General features: G+C 43.3%; 1 protein-coding gene across 5 annotated transcripts in view; it reads left to right on the plus strand.

Annotated features, from left to right (window-relative positions):
• The window catches only part of ARHGAP28 (Rho GTPase activating protein 28), a 355,870-nt gene extending 336,256 nt beyond the window's left edge, over nucleotides 1-19,614 (plus strand). For 4 of the 5 annotated variants that reach the window (XM_033934011.1, XM_033934012.1, XM_033934010.1 and 1 more), the window contains 4 exons: nucleotides 3,937-4,080; nucleotides 8,270-8,397; nucleotides 10,755-10,819; nucleotides 18,795-19,614. In XM_033934011.1, the coding sequence (XP_033789902.1) occupies nucleotides 3,937-4,080; nucleotides 8,270-8,397; nucleotides 10,755-10,819; nucleotides 18,795-18,886 (429 nt within the window). In that variant the 3' untranslated portion in view covers nucleotides 18,887-19,614. The remainder of the gene's footprint in view (nucleotides 1-3,936; nucleotides 4,081-8,269; nucleotides 8,398-10,754; nucleotides 10,820-18,794) is intronic. The other variant, XM_033934009.1, reaches the window with a different exon arrangement.
• Nucleotides 19,615-20,815: the final 1,201 nt, after the last annotated feature.

Consider the following 20,815-nt stretch of genomic DNA (forward strand, 5'->3'; position numbering starts at 1 on the left):
AAGGCCACTTCTTGGTGAAACCACACTCACGCCTAGCTTAAACTAGCTTAGGCGGCCCTACGTACCTCCCTAGGCTCACGGAGGTGCCTACAATATAGGCAGCCTGCCTCGGATGATTTTTTTTTTTTTTTTAAACATGCATCCCAATTGGTGGTAAGACAGAAGTAGGTCACCTAAAATCAAGACACTGATTTTGTCTAATGGAAAGCAAATGCAGCATTTCACAGGGAGAACATCATTGCAATAATCGAACATGGTGGTGGTAGTCTGATGGTATGAAGATGCTTTGCTGCTTCAGAGCATGGAAAACATGAAGGGACTATGGGCTAGATCAGGGATCTCAAAGTCCCTCCTTGAGGGCCGCAATCCAGTCAGGTTTTCAGGATTTCCCCAATGAATATGCATTGAAAGCAGTGCATGCACATGGATCTCATGCATATTCATTGGGGAAATCCTGAAAACCCAACTGGATTGCGGCCTTCAAGGAGGGACTTTGAGACCCCTGGGCTAGATTCACTAAGGACAGTGATCGTGTCCCGACCACTTTGCGACCCGATTTTCATCCGACCCGATTCACTAACCACCTGACTGATCAACCTCCGACCTGATCCGATCCACGCATGCAAATGAGGGGAAACGGCATGCATAGTAGGAAGGACGCAATTCACTAAACTCAAGGAACACTGACCGATTGGGCTGGCCGATCCGAAGTGAAGCGACTGCTGAGAACCAGTTGCTTCACTTCCTTACCGACTCTCCTGCCCTCTTCTGCCCTTTAAAACCACGGGCTGGAAATGTGCTTTTGCAGAATATATAAAAAAGGAATTCTTCCTTTTTTATATATTCTGCAAAAACCACAGTCTCAAACCTTATATCTCATCTGGCAGAAAAGGTTCCCCTTCAACAGTTTTTTAAAGCTCTGTATATTCTGATGCCGTTGAATATACTCAAGAAGATTATTCCATTCCCTAGGCCCTATACAATGGAATATACTGTCCCTAGACACTGTCAGTTTCATCTGCCTCACAGATGGAATTTGTAGCTGCAATTGTTCTGCAGATCAAAGGAGACATAGCGGAACATGTGGCAGAATGCTCTCAATGAGATGTTTGAGTGCCAGATTGTGCAAGTATATATAGACGTTTAGCATTAGCTTAAAACGAATCCTATTCTATCAGCCTCAACCAATACAAGCTCACATAGCATTCTGTCACGTGCTCACGTCTCCCCAGCCTAAACAATTTTGGGCTACCTGGAGAGCGCATAGTGCAACCATCGGTACCCCCAGGAGTACAAAATGACAGTAATCAAGAACCAAAAGAACTGTTGCTTGCAGAACTAATTTAAACATATGGGGGCTGACAAATAGGGCCTAAGTCCGTTCACCAGACAAAGTTGAAAGAACACTTTCCATATTACTACCTGCCCCTTAAATGTAAGCCCCGAATCGATAAGAACACCCAAGTATTTCACCTCCTGCACTACCGGCACAGTCTCACCCAGCAAATCAAGAGAAACTGGAACATCTGGGTCAAGTGACCTCCTGATGCACTACATTTCAGCTACCTATCTTGGCTGAATTTAGGAGCGATTCTGTAACCGGCGCTGCTGAGTGATTGACATATGATCGGTAGACGCCAGTTACAGAATCCAACTCTAATTGCCTACACAATAGATGTAGTTAAGGGCTGACTCACTAATGGCCACAAGCTATTGGTAAAATTAGCGCTAGGCCATTATTACCCAAATGGAAATTACAGTACGACCATTTTATAGCCATGTTAAAAGTGGCCTTAGCACCTTATAGCACAGGCCACTTTTAAGCGCAGCATTATGAAAGGGCTCCTTTGTTCCTTAAATAAATAAAGTCATAATTTAAAAACTGTACTGTGTTTACTCAATTTTCCTTTGTCTAATATGATATTTTCTTTAAAGATGAAAATCCATTCAGTGTGTCATGTGTGCACAAATGGAGACATCAGAAGGGGAACAAAAACTTCACATGCTGTAAATCTAGCTTGTAGAATAAATATCAAATGTTCTGTTTAGACTCTGTTTATACTCCTTCAAATGCTAGAGGAAAAACATATGTCTTTAATGCTTTTCTAAAGTGCATTAATCCAGGGCACAATAGAAGCTCTCTTGGGCCTCTACCAAAAAAGCCTGTTTGTGATTGAACTCCCATGTTACCTCTGATAACTATTGCCAGGAGCAAGTTTATTCCAATCTGCAGTCTATATGAATTGCTTTCAGCTACAGGCTAAGGTAACTACATATAAGGGTTCTTTTAGTAAGGTGCGCTAACTGATTTAGTGCGCGTTAAATGCTAAGGTGCCCATAGAATATAATGGATGCCTTAGCATTTAGCGCGTGCTAAATCAGTTAGCGCGCCTTAATAATAGGACCCCATAGTTTGGTCTTTTGAATAAACACACCACTGCTAAAACAATTAGGGCTAGATGTTCAAAAAAGATGCTGAAAGTTAGGCGCCGGCAGTTGCCTAGATTGTGCCGGCCAGCACCTAATTTAAGTGTTATAATCGTTTTTAAGTGGCACAATAATTGGTCACACCATTAAAGAGAAATTAACAACTCATTAAAAAAAAATTAGGCGCCACTAGGTGCCCTCTGCAGTCAGTGCCTGGGTCCATGGCGCCTAGCGGCACCTAGTGACGTCAAAGCCCAGAAGTGAGTGTGTTTAGCAGCGGTGCTAGACTTCAGCATCACTAGGTGCCACTGGCCATGGTTCTGCAGGAATGCAGGAGGAATGCAGGAGGGCAAAGAGTGGAGTGCCACAGGGTTCTGTATTAGGACCGGTGCTATTTAACTCTTTTATATATGATCTGGAAATTGGAACAACGAATGAGGTGATTAAGTTTGCAAATGACACTAAACTGTTCAAAGTTGTTAAAATGCATGCAAGATTTGAAAAATTACAGGCAAACCTTAGAAAATTGGAAGACTGTGCATCCAAATGGCAGATGAAATTTAACGTGGCCAATGCAAAGTGATGCACATTAGGAAGAATAACCTAAATCATAGTTACCAGATGCTAGGGTCCACTTTGGGGGTCAGCATCCATGAAAAAGATCTAGGTGTCATTGTAGACAATATGCTGAAGCCTTCTTCTCAATATGCGGTGACAGCCAAAAAAAAGCAAACAAGATGCTAGGAATTATTAGGAAAGGGATGGTAAACAAGACTAAGAATGTTATAATGCCTTTGTATCGCTCCATGATGCAACCTCATCTTGAGTACTGCATTCAATTCTGGTTATCTTATCTCATAAAAGATATAGCAAAACTAGAAAAGGTTCAAAGAAGAGCAACCAAGATGATAAAGGGGATGGAATTCCTCTGTGTATGCGGAAAGACTAAACAGATTAGGAATCTTCAGCATGGAAAAGAGATGGATGAGGGGAGATATGATTGAAGTCCACAAAATCCTGAGTGGTATAGAACGAGTTCAAGTGGATTGATTTTTCACTCTGTCAAAAATTGCAAAGAGTAGGGGACACTCAATGAAGTTACAGGGAAATTATTTTAAAATCTATAGGACTTAAGCTCTGGAATGCCTTGCCAGGGGATATGTTAAGAACAGCTAATGTAACAGGTTATAAAAGAGGTTTGGACAGGTTGCTGGAGAAAAGTCCATAGTCTGCTATTGAGACAGATATGGGAGAAACCACTGTTTGTCCTGGGATGGGTAGCATGAAGTATTGCTATTATTTGGATTTTTGCCAGGTACTTGTGACTTGGATTGGCCACCATGAAGATGGGATACTGGGCTAGATGGACTATTAGTCTGACCCAGTACGGCTATTCTTATGTTCTTATGTAGAGATATTTACCCAACTGTAAAAAGATCTCATGTTTGCTCATATATTTTGATTATTCTTTCAGCAATTCACCCTCTGTTTATTTTTCCTTCATTACAGGTCCCTTCTTTCCTGATTTCCCAAGTGAGAAAAATGAATGAAGCAGCCATGACCAACAACAAGAAGCAGCTGATGTTTGACAAGAGTGTAAGGAAGCTACTGAGGAGGAAGACCATGGAAAGAGAGAGGCCTGAAAGGAGAGATGTATGTCCTTAATTTATCCAAATAGTTATACAGAAATCAGCTGAATATTGTCAACTATCTATTCAGTGGTGGAACTCCTCACTGTATACATACATTGAATGTCATTGCTTCTGTGGATAGCAGTACTGAATATTCATAAAGGGGGCAGTTCTATAGCTGGACACCTCCATTTAGGGGCCCCAAGGCCATTAGGCTTACCATACATCTAGATTTCCCCCGGACATGTCCTCCTTTTCAAAACACAGTGGCTCCTTGCACGTCCCGCGCCTCATCCGGAAGCATTCCCTCTGATGTTCTGATGTCAGAGAGATGTTCAGGCTGCGTGGCTTTGTGTACACTGGGAGGAGGAGGGAGCCGGCCAGAAGATAACACCAGGGGCGGCAATGAAAACGCACATTGTACTGCGGGCCACATAAAAAAGCCAGGCGGGCCAGATTCGGCCCACGGCCCTTGAGCTTGACACATGTATCCTACTTCCTCATTGCTCCCATAAGTTAAACCGAGTTTCCCCACTCCTAGTTAAGCTGGGTTTTCCCGAATTACAAAATAAGGGAGCACATTAGGAACAAGATTTCACAATTTCTGTCCTCCCCCCACACACCTTCTGAAGACTTTATGTGCATGAGAATAATAAGTATAGTCCAGTTTCATAAAGTGTAACATGCTACCACCAGATGAAAGTGTTGCAATAAGAAGTTCACCTTCTTACCCATATGTCCAGCCCCAGGAGACTTTTGGGGTTTTCGGTCTCTCTAAGGATTCATGGTTATGTTAAAGTCCCCTCCAATAATTTGTTGATATTCCCCTTATTGCCCCACACCACTCACCAATAGTGTCCTTTCTGCTATGACTGTCCAGCCCTGCAGGTCTTGAATGATCTTATGAGGACTCTAGTCTAAACGCTTCCTAATTAATATCTTCATCACCCTTTGATGGTTATTAACCTTTTCCTATCGTGTGTCCCGGATGACGAGTGGATAAACAGTCTGTATGGACTAATAAAGAGCCAGGAACACAAAATATTTGAATTTACAGACTTATATCTTATTTATATTATGTTTACAATAGCCGTAAATGATAATGGTGAATAATACAAAACTTTGCTAAAATAATTACGATTGGAACCAGCGTAACGTAAAATTTATTACAATAGGAAAAGGTTAAATGTTGATGCAATAATTCTACTACTCAATCTCTGCACAACTTTAAATGTTCATCCTCCCACAGATGTGTCTCTTGCAGCAAGACATCTTCCCTCCACCACTTCAGATAATTGAACACCTTTTTATGCTTAATTGGAGAGTGAATGCTATCAATATTTAGAGAAATTCCCCTGAACGCAACTGAGAATGGGGTCTCAGCCTACTCCCACTCTCCTTCTCCATAAAGTATTCTTGCATTGTCCACTCACCAAGCACATCCTCCATGTTTGTTTCAGAAGAAACCAATCCTCACCGAAGACCATAAGCCCAAAAACAATTGACCAATAATAAGCTCTCCTTTGTACATTTAACACAAAACATTCAAACCACCATGCATACTCACACACCCCTGCAATCTAACCATACCTCTCTCATCCTCCCACATTTGTCTCTCCCTTTCCTTTCCTAATACCCCATAACAGCCCCAGCACCAATCACAAAAGAACCCCACTATGACTCCCCTCCCCCAAAAAATGCTTGGCATGAGATCATATCAACAAACATCCCTAGAAAAAAGAATGTTCCAGTCAAGCTGTAGCATAGCAGACATACCAGTATCCTTTCAGTAAGTCAAATCCACAGCCACACCGGGTTATAACATTGGCTCCGCAGCTGCTATACTACGTATACAACCCTAGTCGTCAAGTGCCATGACGGGAACATCTGCTCTGAAGTTCACAGTCCATCCAACAGAGCAGAAAGTCGGTCCAACTAAGTCAATAATGATGGAATGCCATACAAACACAACTGTCTAGAAAGAAAAAAAAAAACATTCAAGTTCTATAAAGCTCACTGGAGATCAACAAATAGTCAATGTTATATCCATTAAGGTCAAGATCCATTCTTTTCCGTTCAAGACATAGCAATCAGGCCTAGGCAACAGATTTCTACAATCTCAGCGCTCAGCTACCCAGGCACACCCCAAAGGCTCTTCACCCAATGAGTGCACACACTCCTTCTGTGCCACACTGTCGTACCAATCCATTATGAAATACTTTCACTCTTGCTCGATATCGAATGCTGTAGTTCACCAACTGTATGCAATATGGCACCCCAGTCTAGCAACATGCCACCACCTGGGCCAAGAAGTCTTCAAACAGGAGAATTGTGTGGCCACAAATATCAAATGCTTAGTTGCTCTCTATGCACATTTTGTCAGTGAAGCTGCAATAACTGCACAGGGCCTACCATTCTCTGGGGGCTGCAGCCTATTCATTGCACCCATTCTACCAGAAACGTATTCCATCATTCCTCCAGGCCCAAACTTCTAGGAATCTCTGACTCACAGATCACAGTCAGGTTTTGGTCTGAGATGCATTCACTTAATCCCACAAGCCTCATATTGTTCCTGTGACTTCTATTTTCTTGATCCTCAACTTGTTCTTTGAGCTTCACTTTGAGTTTTCTAAAAAATTCTGCTATTTGATTACTGGAGATGTCTAATTGCTATCTCGTGCATAGTTATGTGATGTTCTGTGACATTGATGTGGACAGTTTGTGCTGTCAAAATTCTCTTCATCCTTTGGAGGGTAGATTGTAATTGTGACATTTTATTCTCAATGATCGCTGTCATTATGTCAAATTTTGTGCCCCAGCTGGCATTAAAAAAAAAAAAAAATCACTAATCACAGTGTTTGAATATTAACCCGTCAGATTTCTTGAATCTTACTCAGCAATAACATGAGGATAGGCCAAGCTCTTCCATTCCTGTTTGTATCTGCAACTGCATGACTCAAATTTGTTCAGGTAATTAATCAGCTTTATCCAGTTTGTCTTTAAAAACCTAGATGTACTTGGTTTGATTACTATCTAAGCAAATATTCCTTTTTGGTTGGGAAGCTCCATGGTTTCTTTTGCTGCTTTGGACATTTAGCTTATCAATCCAGCCTCACCCAGCAAGGTCATCACGATCACAATCATTGACTGGGGGCTTCAAACTTAAGTTTCTACTAGGACCCTGCAATTATGGTCCCTAAATTTTAGTCGCTGCTCTTGCGTAATAATTGGAATACTTCTTCCCTCCCCCCTCTGCCTTTCCAATGTCCAGAAGCCCAAGGAGCAGAGGGCCTCACCAGAGAATCAAGTTCATGCCTTCTACATGGGAGTGCACAGCGCCACCAGTGAGCCACCATGTTCGTTCCATTTATGCAAATATTCTTTCATAATCAGAAGTGCAAATCTGAGATGTGAAGCAAAAATATTCTGAACTGAGGGAATAGACTAGAGTAGGGTTACAAGATTTTTAAAGTTAAAAAAGAGGACGCGTGGTCCTGCTCTATCCCGCCCCCCCAGTCACGCCCTGTTTCACCCTCGGCCCTGTTCCACCCCGGCCCCACTCTGTTCTTCCCCCGAGCACACACCCACACAAACCTTCAGCATCTTCCCTGAGCTCAGGACTGCATCTGGAGGACCTCAAGCATGCATAGATGCAAAGTGATCCGTTTAGTAAGATTCCAAATACAATGTTGATTTATTACACACCACAAGTTTCTAATCTATTTCTAATTGTATTTGGACATCTAATTGTATTTGGACATCTTACTAAAGAGAGACTTGTTATACATACTCCAGATTTAAAGGCTACATTAAAGAATTTTACATCATTATTTTGGAGCTATAGATGCAATGTGATGACATTATCACATCACATCTGCACATGCTCAGAGGCTCTCCTCCCAGACACGGCCCTGAGTTCAGGCTTTCCAAAACCTGAACAAACTGCCTGGTTTTTGAATTCTGTCTGGGCACCCGGACAGTTCCTCTAAAAAGAGGATATTTCCGGGTTTCCCCGGACATGTGGTAAACCTAGACTGGAGTTAATTCTGTAATAGCCAAGTATTATTTAATTAAAATATGAGCTGTGCCAGTTTGACTCAAGATTAGCCAGATGCCCTCTGGGTTCAGCTATCGCCCATACAACATAAAAGCAAATAACTTGTTTATGTTAGATTTACTGAGTTGAAATCTGATATATTTTCTCATGCCAGCAGTGTGATGTACCCGAGGGAGTGATAAGGGTTTATGCTCCATTGCACTCAAAATTTTCCATGGCAATCCAGCTAAACAGTCGGACAAAAGCCAAAGACATCCTGGCTCGATTTCACTGTGAAAACAGGTTGGAGAAGCATTTTTTCTTTTCCAATGTTTCTTACTTAATCCCTCACAAAAGTGGTTCTTTGTTTCTCTGTTTCCCCCTTTTGCTCCCCTTCTTTGATTTCTACTCCCCAGATGGCTTGCCTGCACAGTTCTAGGAATCCTTGCTATCATGAATACTGAAGGAAAACTTACAAGGCATCATTCATTGTTCTAATGTGTTAGCTATTTGTTTATATGCTGTATTTATGCTGATTGTGTAGGTTTGTATTATCTACTGAGTATAAGGTAAAGAGGATGGGACTTATATACCTCTTTTCTGTGTGGTTTACACAATCAAAGTGGTTTACATATTTCAGGACTCTTTTGACTAAACCGCAGCAAAGCTTTTAACCACAGACCAGCAAGGTAAAGCTCTGACGCTCATTCAATTCCCAGGAGTGTCGGAGCATTTACCTCACTGATCTGCACTAAGAAGCTCTACCGTGGTTTAGTAAAAGCCAGTACCTACTTTGCACCTGGGACAATGATGTGTTAAGTGACTTGCCCAGAGTCACAAGGAGCAGCAGTGGGAATTGAACTCACAACCTCAGGGTACTGTGAACTTCACAAAAAGGGTGCCATGTCTTCTCCTCACTACAGCTCCCTTATAGGTCATGGTGAGCCCCCCAAACCACCTCCAGAATCCCCTAGACCCACTTATCTACCATCCCAATAGCCCTTATGGCTGCAGGAGCCACTTATATGCCATAAGGCTTATGGGCATGGGTCCTCCTCTCCATGGGTCCCTAACCCATCCCCAAGATGGCTTAAGACACCTCTATGCAGCACGACTAGGCTTTCCTATGCCAGGCTGCCAGCTGATGATGTTCTGGAGGCACAATTTTCAAGTTGTGATTAATATTTTTATGGGGTTAGGGGGGTCAGTGATCACTGGGGTAGTGTATATGGGTCTGTATTATGTGTTTGCAGTGCTTATCTGGTCACTTTAGGTGGGTTTTTGTGACTTAGACCATGTTTTAAAAGTTCTAAGTCACAATGTCCAAGTTCTGTTGATCCTATGCTGTATAACTTTCGGTTATACATGCAGTATGACTAAGTCTAAGCCTGCCCACGTCCCGCCCATCTCCCGCCCTCGACACTCTTCCTGAAATGCCCCGTTTAACTATGGTCGTTCAGCGGCACTATGAAGGCCTAGGTCATTTAGAAATATATCCAAAACCCGTTTTTATTATCGGCACTTGGACGTATTTTGACAATGTTCGTCCAAGTGCCGACTTAGACCAGTTTTTGGACGTTTTTCTCTTTCGATTATGAGTCCCTTAGACTATAAATTTCAATTTTGCTCAAGTCACTAGTGACTAAAAATTACTACTATTACTAATTATTTTTAGAATTATACCAGATGTATGCAGTGCTGTGCAGAGTCACAAAGGAGACAGTCCCTGTTCAAGTGAGCTTACAATCTAAACAATCAAGACAGACAAACAAACAAGATGCCAGGGTAGGGATTACAGTTAGAGGGGAAGATTAAATTGCTGGCTAGGGTGGTGAGAAGAGGGGAACAGAGTTATGAGTTGAAGGCTGTCTCATTTATGAAGCTTATATAAAAGGATATGTTTGTTCTTTATTGAGTTCTCAAAGTATCTATATTACTGAAAAAACAACAACAATCATCTACCATTGTAATTTGGTTTGGTATTAATTGGTATTCCTTAGAAATCCTAGAGAGGCCAAAAATTACACAGACACAAAGATTGCACCCAGTGGCAAAGCAAGGGTGAGAGATACCCGGGGGAAAGGTGGCCCCCTCCTCTGCACTCATCTCTGCCCCCCACCCCTTCCCCAATCCCGCCTGCCAGGCGTGCCCCCCTTCCCTTCCCCCATATCTCTAGTTGAAGTTATTGCCATGGTGGTCAACAACATGCTCCTCATGACACCGTCGGCTCTTCCTATGGCGTCACTTCTTATGTGCGTCACCCAGACGTGATGTCAGCGGGAGAGCCGACGCGGTCGTGAAGAACACGTTGTTGACCACCACAGCAACATTTACTAGAGGTATGGGAGAAGGGAAGGGGGCGTGCACATGGAGAGGAGGAATGGGAAGAGGCAGGGAGCAGAGAGGGAGGAGGGGTGCGTATTTTCACTGTATCGTAACAGTTCTCTTGATATGAACCACCCAGAACTATTGGTTAGGCGGTATATAAAAAATAAAATTATTATTATTATTGCCAGATCATTTCTGGGTATAATGAAGGGGAGGAGGGATTCCCTTACTGCCGGGGGTCAGGCTGCTAAATTTTCTATTTGATTAACTGAATGCACTTATGCTGACACTCTGAGCACATACTGACATTACATCAAATTTCTCCTTTACAGCATTGGATCATCAGACAGCCTCAAAATCCAAAGTCAAGGTCTATATGAAATAGGAGGAAATATAGGTAAGTAGTGATGGAATTCAAGAAGGTGTAGAATAAACACAGAGTATCCCTAATTAGAAAAAGGATGGTATGTAAACAAAACTAAAATGACCTGGATGTTGAGATGTTGATTTGAGCTTAGATGATGATTTAAAGGAACTGAGCAGTGCTGACCAGACTTCTATGGTCTATACAGTACCCCCCCGAAATTTGTGGGGTTCCATTCCAGAAACCCCCGTGAATTTAAAAAACCACAAATGTCACCTGTCAAAAGGCAAGGGAGGCAGGAGAGGGCAGCTAGAGCACCGGCGGGTAAAGAAAATCACTCGCAGTCTGCTCCGACTGCCTCTTCCTGTAGTAAAGTCGGGCTACACCAATCAGGAGCTGCTTTTAACACGCAGCTCCTGATTGGTGTAGCCCGACTTTACTACAGGAAGAGGCGGTCGGAGCAGACCACGAATGAGCGAGTACGCGAATTGTGAATTCGCGGGGGAACACTGTATCGTGTTTACGGCAAGACAGATCAGGAGAAGCTAGAGTGGACTTGAATGGCAACTCAAGTAATTCAGATGTAAGACCAGTGCAGGGTGGACTTCTACAGTCTGATCCACAAATAGAAAAGAAAGATCAGGATTAGAGAATGACACGGTGGCTGTTTACCCGCGACTACTGCGTTTAGCCACGGGTAACCCGCCAAAAACGGGGAATGAAAATTAGCAGCCTCTGCGGGGATGGGGGCAAGGCCATCACCGCCCCGTGGAGCGGTGAATGGTCTTGTCACCGCAGTGAGGCATAAAGGATCATGCGGTTCCCGCAGCCCCCACCCGCCCACCCGCACGCCAGCTCGATCGTTTAACCAGCCTCCAGTAGCGTTGGCTTTCTCCTCCCTCTGCCGCATCACTGATGACATCATCAGTGACGCGGCAGAGGGAGGAGAAAGCCGCGAAGGAGGTTTGCTGCTCTCGCTGGGAGGGTCGGAAAGGTTCACGGAGGGGGGGAGATAGGAGGGTCAGCGGGGGTTCTGCTGGGAGGGGGGAGAAGCGGTCTGCTTCGTGCTCCATTACCTTCTTCGGGCAGCAGCAGCGTTTATAATTCGCTGCGGTTGCCGGCTTCAGGCCTTGTTCTCTGCCGGTCCTGCCTACTTCCTGTTTTCATGAAAACAGGACCCGACAGAGAAGAAGGCCTGAATTGTGAATGCTGCTGCTGCCCGATGAAGTTCAGGACATCGGGGAAGGAGCAGGTAGAAATCAGCTGCTGGCTTGGGGGTGAGGGTAGGGAAAGAATCGTGTAAGTGGAGAAATTGGCACGATGGCTTTGTGGGGGCTAGGGGGAGAGAGAAAGAAAGGAAAAAATAGAGGGGGGGCCAGGGGGAGAGAGAAAGAAAGGCAGAAATAAAGAGGGGTCAGGGGGAAGAGAGAAAGAAAGGCAGAAATAAAGAGGGGGGCCAGAGGGAGAGAGAAAGAAAGGCAGAAAGAAAGAGGAGGGCCAGGGAGAGAGAGAAATAAAGAGGGAGGCCAGGGGGAGAGAGAAAGAAAGGCAGAAATAAAGAGGGGGGCCAGGGGGAGAGAGAAAGAAAGGCAGAAATAAAGAGGGGAGCCAGGGGGAGAGAGAAAGAAAGGGGGGGGGCAGGAGAAGAAAGAAGAAGGACCAGAGACTCATGAAATCACCAGACAAAAAGGTAGGAAAAATTATTTTATTTTCAACTTAGTGATCAAAATGTGTCCATTTTGAGAATTTATATCTGCTGTCTATATTTTGCACTATGGCCCCCTTTTACTAAAACGCAATAGCGGTTTTTAGCGCAGGGAGCCTATGAGCGTCGAGAGCAGCGTGGGGCATTCAGTGCAGCTCCCTGCGCTAAAAACCGCTATCGCAGTTTAGTAAAAAGGGAGGAGGAATATTTGTCTATTTTTGTATAGTTGTTACTGAGGTGACATTGCATAAAGTCATCTGCCTTGACCTATTTGAAAACCCGCAGAATATAAATGATAATTAACATTTTCTCTGCGTACAGCGTGCTTTGTGTTTTTAAAATTTTATTGTTGGTAGATCATTTTGACTTGGCCACAAAGGTAAGGGGGAGGGAGGGAGGGGAGCTGCTGAAAGACATCTAGTAATCCTTGCAGGCTTGACTGTGCAGGGAATTATTTTTGTAAAATCATGTTTTGTTATGTGACTGGCATTATCTAGACTTTAATTTCTATGAATGAATAGAATGAAAATGATATAAAATTACTTGCTTGCGGGGACCGCGTGTTCCGGCTCACACAAGGAAGGAGGGGGTGAAAGGGAAAAAGTTTCTCTTCCTTGGAAATAGATTCTGAAGTTACCTCATCAAAGAAGACCAGCACCAAATGTACAAGAAATCCCTTAAACAATGTCAAAAGAGCCCAAAATAGAAAACTGCTACTGCCTTGAGACTCCATTATTGAAGGAATCAACTTGAAATCACAGAAGAGACAGGAAAAGGTTAAATGCCTCATGGGCTCCTCAAGTACAAAACACAAACCAAATTGTGAATGAAATCAGAGCAGACAGTAAGAATTATAAAATTGATGTCATTATCCATCTGGAAAAAAAGGCGTACTAGAAATAATGCCTCAGCAATACAATTTTCAGAAGTTCTATTTGCTCATGGTAAGGGAGAAGAGAGACTGCTAGTGATGGTGGGGGGACTGATAGAAGATATGAAAGAAGGGTGGTAGAAAGGAACAGATGGTCAAGGAGGGAGGGAAGGGTGGTGGTGGAAAGGAATAGAACAGACATTGAAAGAGGGTAGAGAGGAACAGACCCTGAAAGGAAATGTGGAAGGCAGAGTGGGGAGAAGACGCTGGAAGGGAAGAAGACAGATGCCAGACTATGGGGGAGCAGAGGGAAGAAAATGGGTGCTAGACGGGGACGGTGACGGGGCGGTGAATGGGATGGCAGTGGCGGTGACGGGGCGGTGAAAGGGATGGCGGTGACGGTGATGGGGCGGTGAAGGGAACGGCGGTGATGGGGCGGTGCAGAGGATGGTGGACCGGGGACGGTGCAGTGACGGGGACAGATTTTTTCCCTGTGTCATTCTCTAATCAGGATCAAATATATGTATTTTATAACACATTCATTGTTGGTTTTAATGATAAATTGGCTATTGGACACAGTGGCATAGTGAGAGCGAGAGGCACCTGGGGAGGTGGCAGCCCTCCCTGCCCTCCTCTCCACCCCCCACCTCCACACACTCCTTACCCGCCCCCTCCTGCTGCGAACGCATTGCTTCCCTTCCCCTCCCATGTGTAGTTTGCATCCAGAGTCAGTTCAAGAGGTCGGGGTACCATGAGCCACCTTGTGTTTTTGCATCCCCATCCTGGGATTAGTCTTGCAGTATGAATTGCACCATCAGCCCTCTTCAGTAATCACAACTTTTAACTGCCTCTCACTAACCTTGGGAAAATACTGTGACGTTGCAGTAATCAAATTATTAAATGCAGTCATAAACAGAAAACTATCAATATCCACCAAGCAGAAAAAAAATATGTAAATAACCAGTGCTTCATATTAAAATTCCATTTGAAAATTCTGTTGATAACAAGAAATAGTAGAATGTTTTACCAGTTTACTTCTTAATCAGTATCTGAGTGTGTGAGGGGAGAGTGAGCTTGTATACCCGTGCAGTTGCTAATCTATAATGAAATGAAGCAGTAAAGAAGTTGAAAACCTGCCACAGTTTCAGCTCCTGAAGACGCTGTAATAGCGAAACGTGGTTCTACGTCGGGCTGGCTGGACACAGTCTGAAATGGAGCGAGAAGGCATTATAACAGCTTTGTCTAAGAATCAATATATGCTTGTTGGAACACTGGAGAATCCTGGAGAAATGAAATAATACACACAGACTATGATGTGGAACAGCTTTATTTTCATCAGAAAAGGCTTGTGAATGGACTGAGTACAAGCTTCAGGTTTTCTTCCACTGTATTGTGGGATAATACAGATTTTAGTAATTGGAAGTGCAATATGAATTAATTTATGTTTGTTGTATAATATACGGCTCCTTTTACTAAGCCGCGCTAGCGGTTTAACACACGTAATAGTACACGCTAAACCGCGGGACACGCTAGCCGCTACCGCCTCCTCTTGAGCAGGTGGTAGTTTTTGGCCAGCACCGGGGTTAGCGCATGATGAAACGTCACGCGCGTTAACCCCGCTAGAGTGGCTTAGTAAAAGGAGTCCATAGTGTTAAGATTTGTGTTATTTAATTAAAATGCAGTATATTTAAATTAAAAAAACCTGTCTAGTTATATTATATGTATTAAATACTTATTGAGATTGGTAATTTGGGGCTCCTTTTACGAAGCCGCGTTAGCAGCTTTATCGCACGCAACTTTGTAGCGTGCGCTAACCCCCGCGCTAGCCGAAAAACTACCGCCTGCTCAAGAGGAGGCGGTAGCGGCTAGCACGGTTGGCATATTAGCGTGCACTATTATACGCGGCTTCGTAAAAGAAAGCCCCTGGTTAATTGCACCCTGCTTTGTAGTGTTGGAAGAAAGATGGGAGAGAAAGGATCTGATAGAGACATTTAAATATCCCCATGGCATTAATATACAGGAGGCAAGACTTTTTCAAATGAAGGATAACTATGACAGGAGAGGGCATAGCATGAGGTTAAGAGGTGATAGGCTCAAGAGTAATATAAGAAAATACTTCTTAACAGAAAGGGTGGTAGATGCGTGGAATAGCCTCCTGGTGGAAGTGGTGGAAACAAAGACTGTATCTAAATTCAAGATAGTGTGGTACAGGCATGTGGGATCACTCACAACAGTGATTCTTAACCTTTTATGACTCACGGATCCCTTTGCATGCAATGAATATAATGCACTTTATTGAGATTTGATTGTCTCATACATATATGACTTCCACAAAATATTATTAAACTGTAAAGTAACCCCCCCCCAAAAAAAAAAAACACTCCTTTTATTTTGCAAAAAGTAATGGCCACTCATTATAATTATGAAATATAATCCTTTTGTGAAAATTAAAACAGATCTACTACTACTATGTTTTCTGCTACTAATACTACAACAGTCCCGGGCTATATAGTGAATATAAATTTTATTTGACACTCACAGATCCCCTGAAACCCATCCATGGACGTATGGTTATTTCCATTTTCAGTTAACAAACAGAGTGGATCTAGTTCAGCGTACATTAGAATACATATGGTGGGAAGAGGTACGTTTTTATTGCTTTCCTGAAGTTCAGAAGCCCTTTGAGGGATCTGATGTGAGGAGGCAATTGATTCCAAAAGGTTGGTAGGAAATGGGAGTAGGAACAGTTTCTGGTGCTTTGGAGTTGGAGGACATGACCAGGAGGTATTTGCAGACATGTTTCTTTTTGGGAGCATATAGAGGAAGTTTGGTTGATATGTATCTGGGTGCCATGTTGTGTAGGGACTTGTATGTTATTACTAGGCCCTTGAAGATACAATATTTGGTAACTGGCATGGAGGTTTTTTAGGAGTCTAATTGCCGTGTTTTCCATATGTTGTAGGTGCTGGAGATTTTTTTATGCTAATCCATTGAATAGTGTATTACATTAGTCCATGCAAGACAGGAGAAAGGCATAGAGAAGTTGGGTGAAGTCATTTTCAGAGAAGTAGCTTCTTATTTTCCAGAGTAGAATGAGGAAGAGACTACCTGACAAGTGAGTGAAAAGTTTTCGTCGAGAAGTATTCCCAGGCTGCATGCTAGGTCTTTTGCGGTTAGGATACAGGTTTCCCAAATAAGAGAGTGATGGGTGTAGGTGCAGTATACTTTGTGGATCCAAAGCAGTTCTGTTTTTGAAGCATTTAGTTGCAGTTTACTTATAGATATCCAGGTTTTGATTTCTGTTAGACAGTTGAGAAATTTAACAAAATGGGAGTCATGTCTCTTCCCTAAAGGAAGATATAGTTGGATGTCATCGCAGTATAAATCATGGCATCAACCCATTCAAATTTCAGCCCCCCTACACAAGGTCGCTTCCAATCCCACTCCCTCAGCATTACCTACTCGTTGTTCCCTCCAGTATCACACCCTTCCAATCCCAGCACCCAACCCCACTTCCTGGTTAAAAAGTATTTTCTCAAGTCAGTTCTGGAGTACCATTCTCCCCATCCTATACTATCTAATTTTCAGGATAATCCTCAAAATAGTATGCGATATTGAGTTAATAGTGATTAGTTACTGTAGTTTATTACTTTCTTTCAGTAATCAATAAAATAGTTACAGTAACTATTTGTATTCACTATCACAGTAACTGCAATTAATCTAATCTGAATTTCTGTATTAAACTTATCCAAAAAGAGTTTTATAAATAAAGATGCCCATATGTTATTTTGGGAAATTACAATGACAGTGACATTACTTTTGGAGAGTAATTAGCACAACATGGCAGAGGATGTGGCAGAGGATGTGGCAGAGGATCCTCTGACATGGCAGAGGATGTGGTTTGCATGAGTTGATCAAACCTTCTTGAAATAAATATCAAGAAGAAGTTATTGGGGTTGTGTATAAGATGGATATTTTACCTCTTCACATACAATAAGGCTTTTACCATAAATATTCTTGGATGTGGTATTGATTTTAAAAAAGCAATTACCATATTTGCCGGCGTATACGACACACTTTTTTCCCTCAAAATACGCTTAAAATATGGGGTGTGTCTTATGTGCCGGTAATCAAAATTATGAGTTGAAATTTCAGTCAGTCTAAAACTTCTGGTTTATATTAATATACTGTTATGTTGTTTCTGCTCTTGGCGCTGTGAGGTCTCACAAGTATGCACTGTACACACGCGTCACGTTGTTTGTGTTCTTTTTTGGACGCTGTGAGATCTCTCAAGTACGTACTGTACACACGTGTCACAAGAATGCACTGCACCTTGTCTAGGGGTTCCCATTTTTTGTGCTGTAAAAATCTGGACACATGGCCCTGCCCTGTTCTGCCTCCAGCCCCATCCAGCGTCACCGCAACCCCACCCAGTTCTGCCTTTGGCTCCACCCCGCTCTGCCCCAGCCCCACACTCACAGACCTCCTCCTTTCTTCCCTGACAAGCTCCGGCCACTTCTGGAAGGCCTGGTTTTGGAAAGTCTGTCCTGGACCCCGGATAATCCCCTAAAAAAGAGGACATGTCTGGGTTTTCCTGGATGTCTGTTAATCCTATCCCTGACCCCCCTCTCCTTTCTTCCCCCTCCCCCCAATTTCCTCACCTGCCATTAGTACCACACATAACTTTAAATTACTTTTTCACACACAAAACATAAGCAGACCTTTGACAAATGCAGCACAAGTGACCACAAATATAAATATAAATTAAACTGGAAACTCCAAGAAATTAAACTCAGCAAGTACTACAACACAGGAGAAATATAAAAAAAAAAAGATATGCACTTCTTTTTGTACTCAACACACTGAGGTCCTGGGCCCAGGTCCTCCAAAAATTAGCATCTCCCTTGCTGTGGCTGGTGGAGATCCCAGAGCCCTGCCAGCTGAAGGCCACCTCCTCCAATCTGGCAGCAAGAAATCTCCAAGCTCTGCAGCTAGAGATAGTGTCCCTGAGCTGCCACCAGCTGCACAGCTTGAAGAGTTCTGGCCCCCCTGACTGAAAGAAATCTTCAGCTGCCACATCTTTGGGATCCCCATGTTTAGGTATTTATATTTGGTGAGAACATTTGGTGCCCTGCCAGCAACTTGAGAGAATGGCTGCTTTGCCGGGGGCCCTCTGAAAAGGGAAATTGATTTTTAAAGAAGACCGGGAAGGGAGGGAGATGGGCCATGGTGGGGAGAAGGAGAAGAGATGCCTGGACCGAGGGGACCCTTAGAGCTGTTTGCACCCCTCCCCCACCCCCATCCAACACTGGCTCTGTGTACAGTGGACTTCTAGTCTTTTGTTTTTACAACATATACTGCCTATGGTGTTTGAATAGCTGTCTGTTTCTTTTCCATATAAAGAGAAGTAATAATTTGCCTTTGTGTTTCAGGAGAACACTGTTTGGATCCTGATACCTACATGTTGGATGTATATCATGTAAACCCCCACGCAGAATGGATTATAAAGCCAAAAGCAAGTTAGAAAAGGTTCATGGACTACTCCGTTACTTTGTATAACCTCTTTTCATTTAATTGGTGCTTGAGTATGTACCTCAGAGCCCTCCACCGGCTTCCATCCTCTCCATGTAGCAGATAGTACATGAAGGGTGTGATTGTGGCCTCAAATTCAGAAGCCTGACAGGAATATTATGTGGTTGTTAGACTACAGAGCAGAAGTTACTGGACACAGTGGCTCAACAGATGTGGTTATAAACCTGAAAGACAAAAGTATTACGAACAGCAGGAGAGTGATGAGCAGAAAATGGGATTTTCATCCTTGTTTTTGAAGGATGTATTTTTTTTTATTACTCCATGTTGAAAAGGAACACAATTTTATATAAAACAATTTTATATAAAGAGGAAACGGAAGCATAAGTTTTCTACAAAAACACTACCGACTTAGACCCAGCTTAAAGGACTCCCTATAATGAAGATGACACGTGCAATGGATTTTAGGAGTCAGACAAGCAGGGGTGCCAAGTGTGGAGCACCAATACCAGCACTTCTGGCTTAAGGATGTCCACCTGCACACTGAAATGCATTTGTATGACACTACTTATGTTTTTTACCCATCACTCACCTCAGGGGTAGCCAAGGTTAGGAAGAGGAACTACAAACCCAAAAATGAACTGCTATGTTTATTCCACTGTATATAAAACTAGTTTCATTATAGGAGACATTTTTCTATTAAAATGGAAAATCTGTAATTTTTCTCGTGTACTTTTTGTGTATGTGTGTGTGTATATATAAATACTGGTTTTCTATCATTTTTTTGAGAGAGTCACATTTCTCTGGATTTTGATAACTTTCATAATTTCCTGTATTTACACCGGAACTGATAGCTCTTAGCCCTCCCTCTCTCTTGTACTTTCTGTCACTTTAGATCAGTATATTGCAAACTGTATGCCACATGAGATTTCAGGTGTGCTGCGAGATGCTGGGGAGGAGGAAAGGCGCCAGCACCAGCTGACTGCCTACAGGACGTGCCTCTCATGGCGAGAGGCACATCCTGTAGGCCACACGTCAAACACAAGGCCTGGGGTCCGAATCTGCCCGCCTGGCTATTTTATGTGGCCCGCGGTGACTGTGACGCATCTAAGTGCCTGACTGTGCAGCCCCAGTCCTGGTGGCGCTCCAAGCTCCTCACCACGCTGCCTCAGTACCCATTTGCAGGCAGAAGGACCCAGTCCCAGTGTAAAAGCTTGGTTGGAGCAGGGCACTCCACACAAGTGCCTGACCGTGCCACAGGTGTCTAAGGGTGAGGAAGGATCTATACTTCTACTAAGACTAAGTATCTTAATAAAAAATCTGGCCCATGACTTAGCCTGTGTTTTAGATTTCGTCCCCTTATTTGATTGAGTTTGACACCTCTGCTGTAGGCAGTCAGCCACCGTCAGCACCTCTCTTCCTCCCTGGCGTCTCTCTTCCTCTATGCTCCTCTTCTTTTTCAGTACCCTGCCCCCCCCCCCCCTCCACTGGCAGCTCAGGGCCCTCTCTGGAGGGTCTCCGCGCATGCACGAATGTCGATGTGATGACATCACACATGGGTGTGACATCGTATTAACATCCACGCACTTCCAGGTGCCTTCAAGCTGCAGCCACCAGTTTAGTGTGCCACAGCTTGAAAAGTATGCAAGACACTGCTTTAGATTTTAAATGTTTCTAGAAGGACATATAGCCAATGCTAGCATAATGATATCAACTCTAATGAACTGAAACCTGCACATTATTCTATATAGGTCACCTAAAAGATTGGCTCTGCCTAGTATGGCATTAAGCGCAATTCTATAAAAGGGGCACAGTATAGAATCATGCTTAGCAATGCCCAAGCAGCATTAGGTATCACTAGGCATCCTAACTTTAGTCACACCATATTTATGCCAGAATTTTCTTAGCCTAAATGTGTGCACCT

Source organism: Geotrypetes seraphini, chromosome 2 (assembly GCF_902459505.1).
Source record: "Geotrypetes seraphini chromosome 2, aGeoSer1.1, whole genome shotgun sequence".
NCBI classification, from domain to species: Eukaryota; Metazoa; Chordata; class Amphibia; order Gymnophiona; family Dermophiidae; genus Geotrypetes; species Geotrypetes seraphini.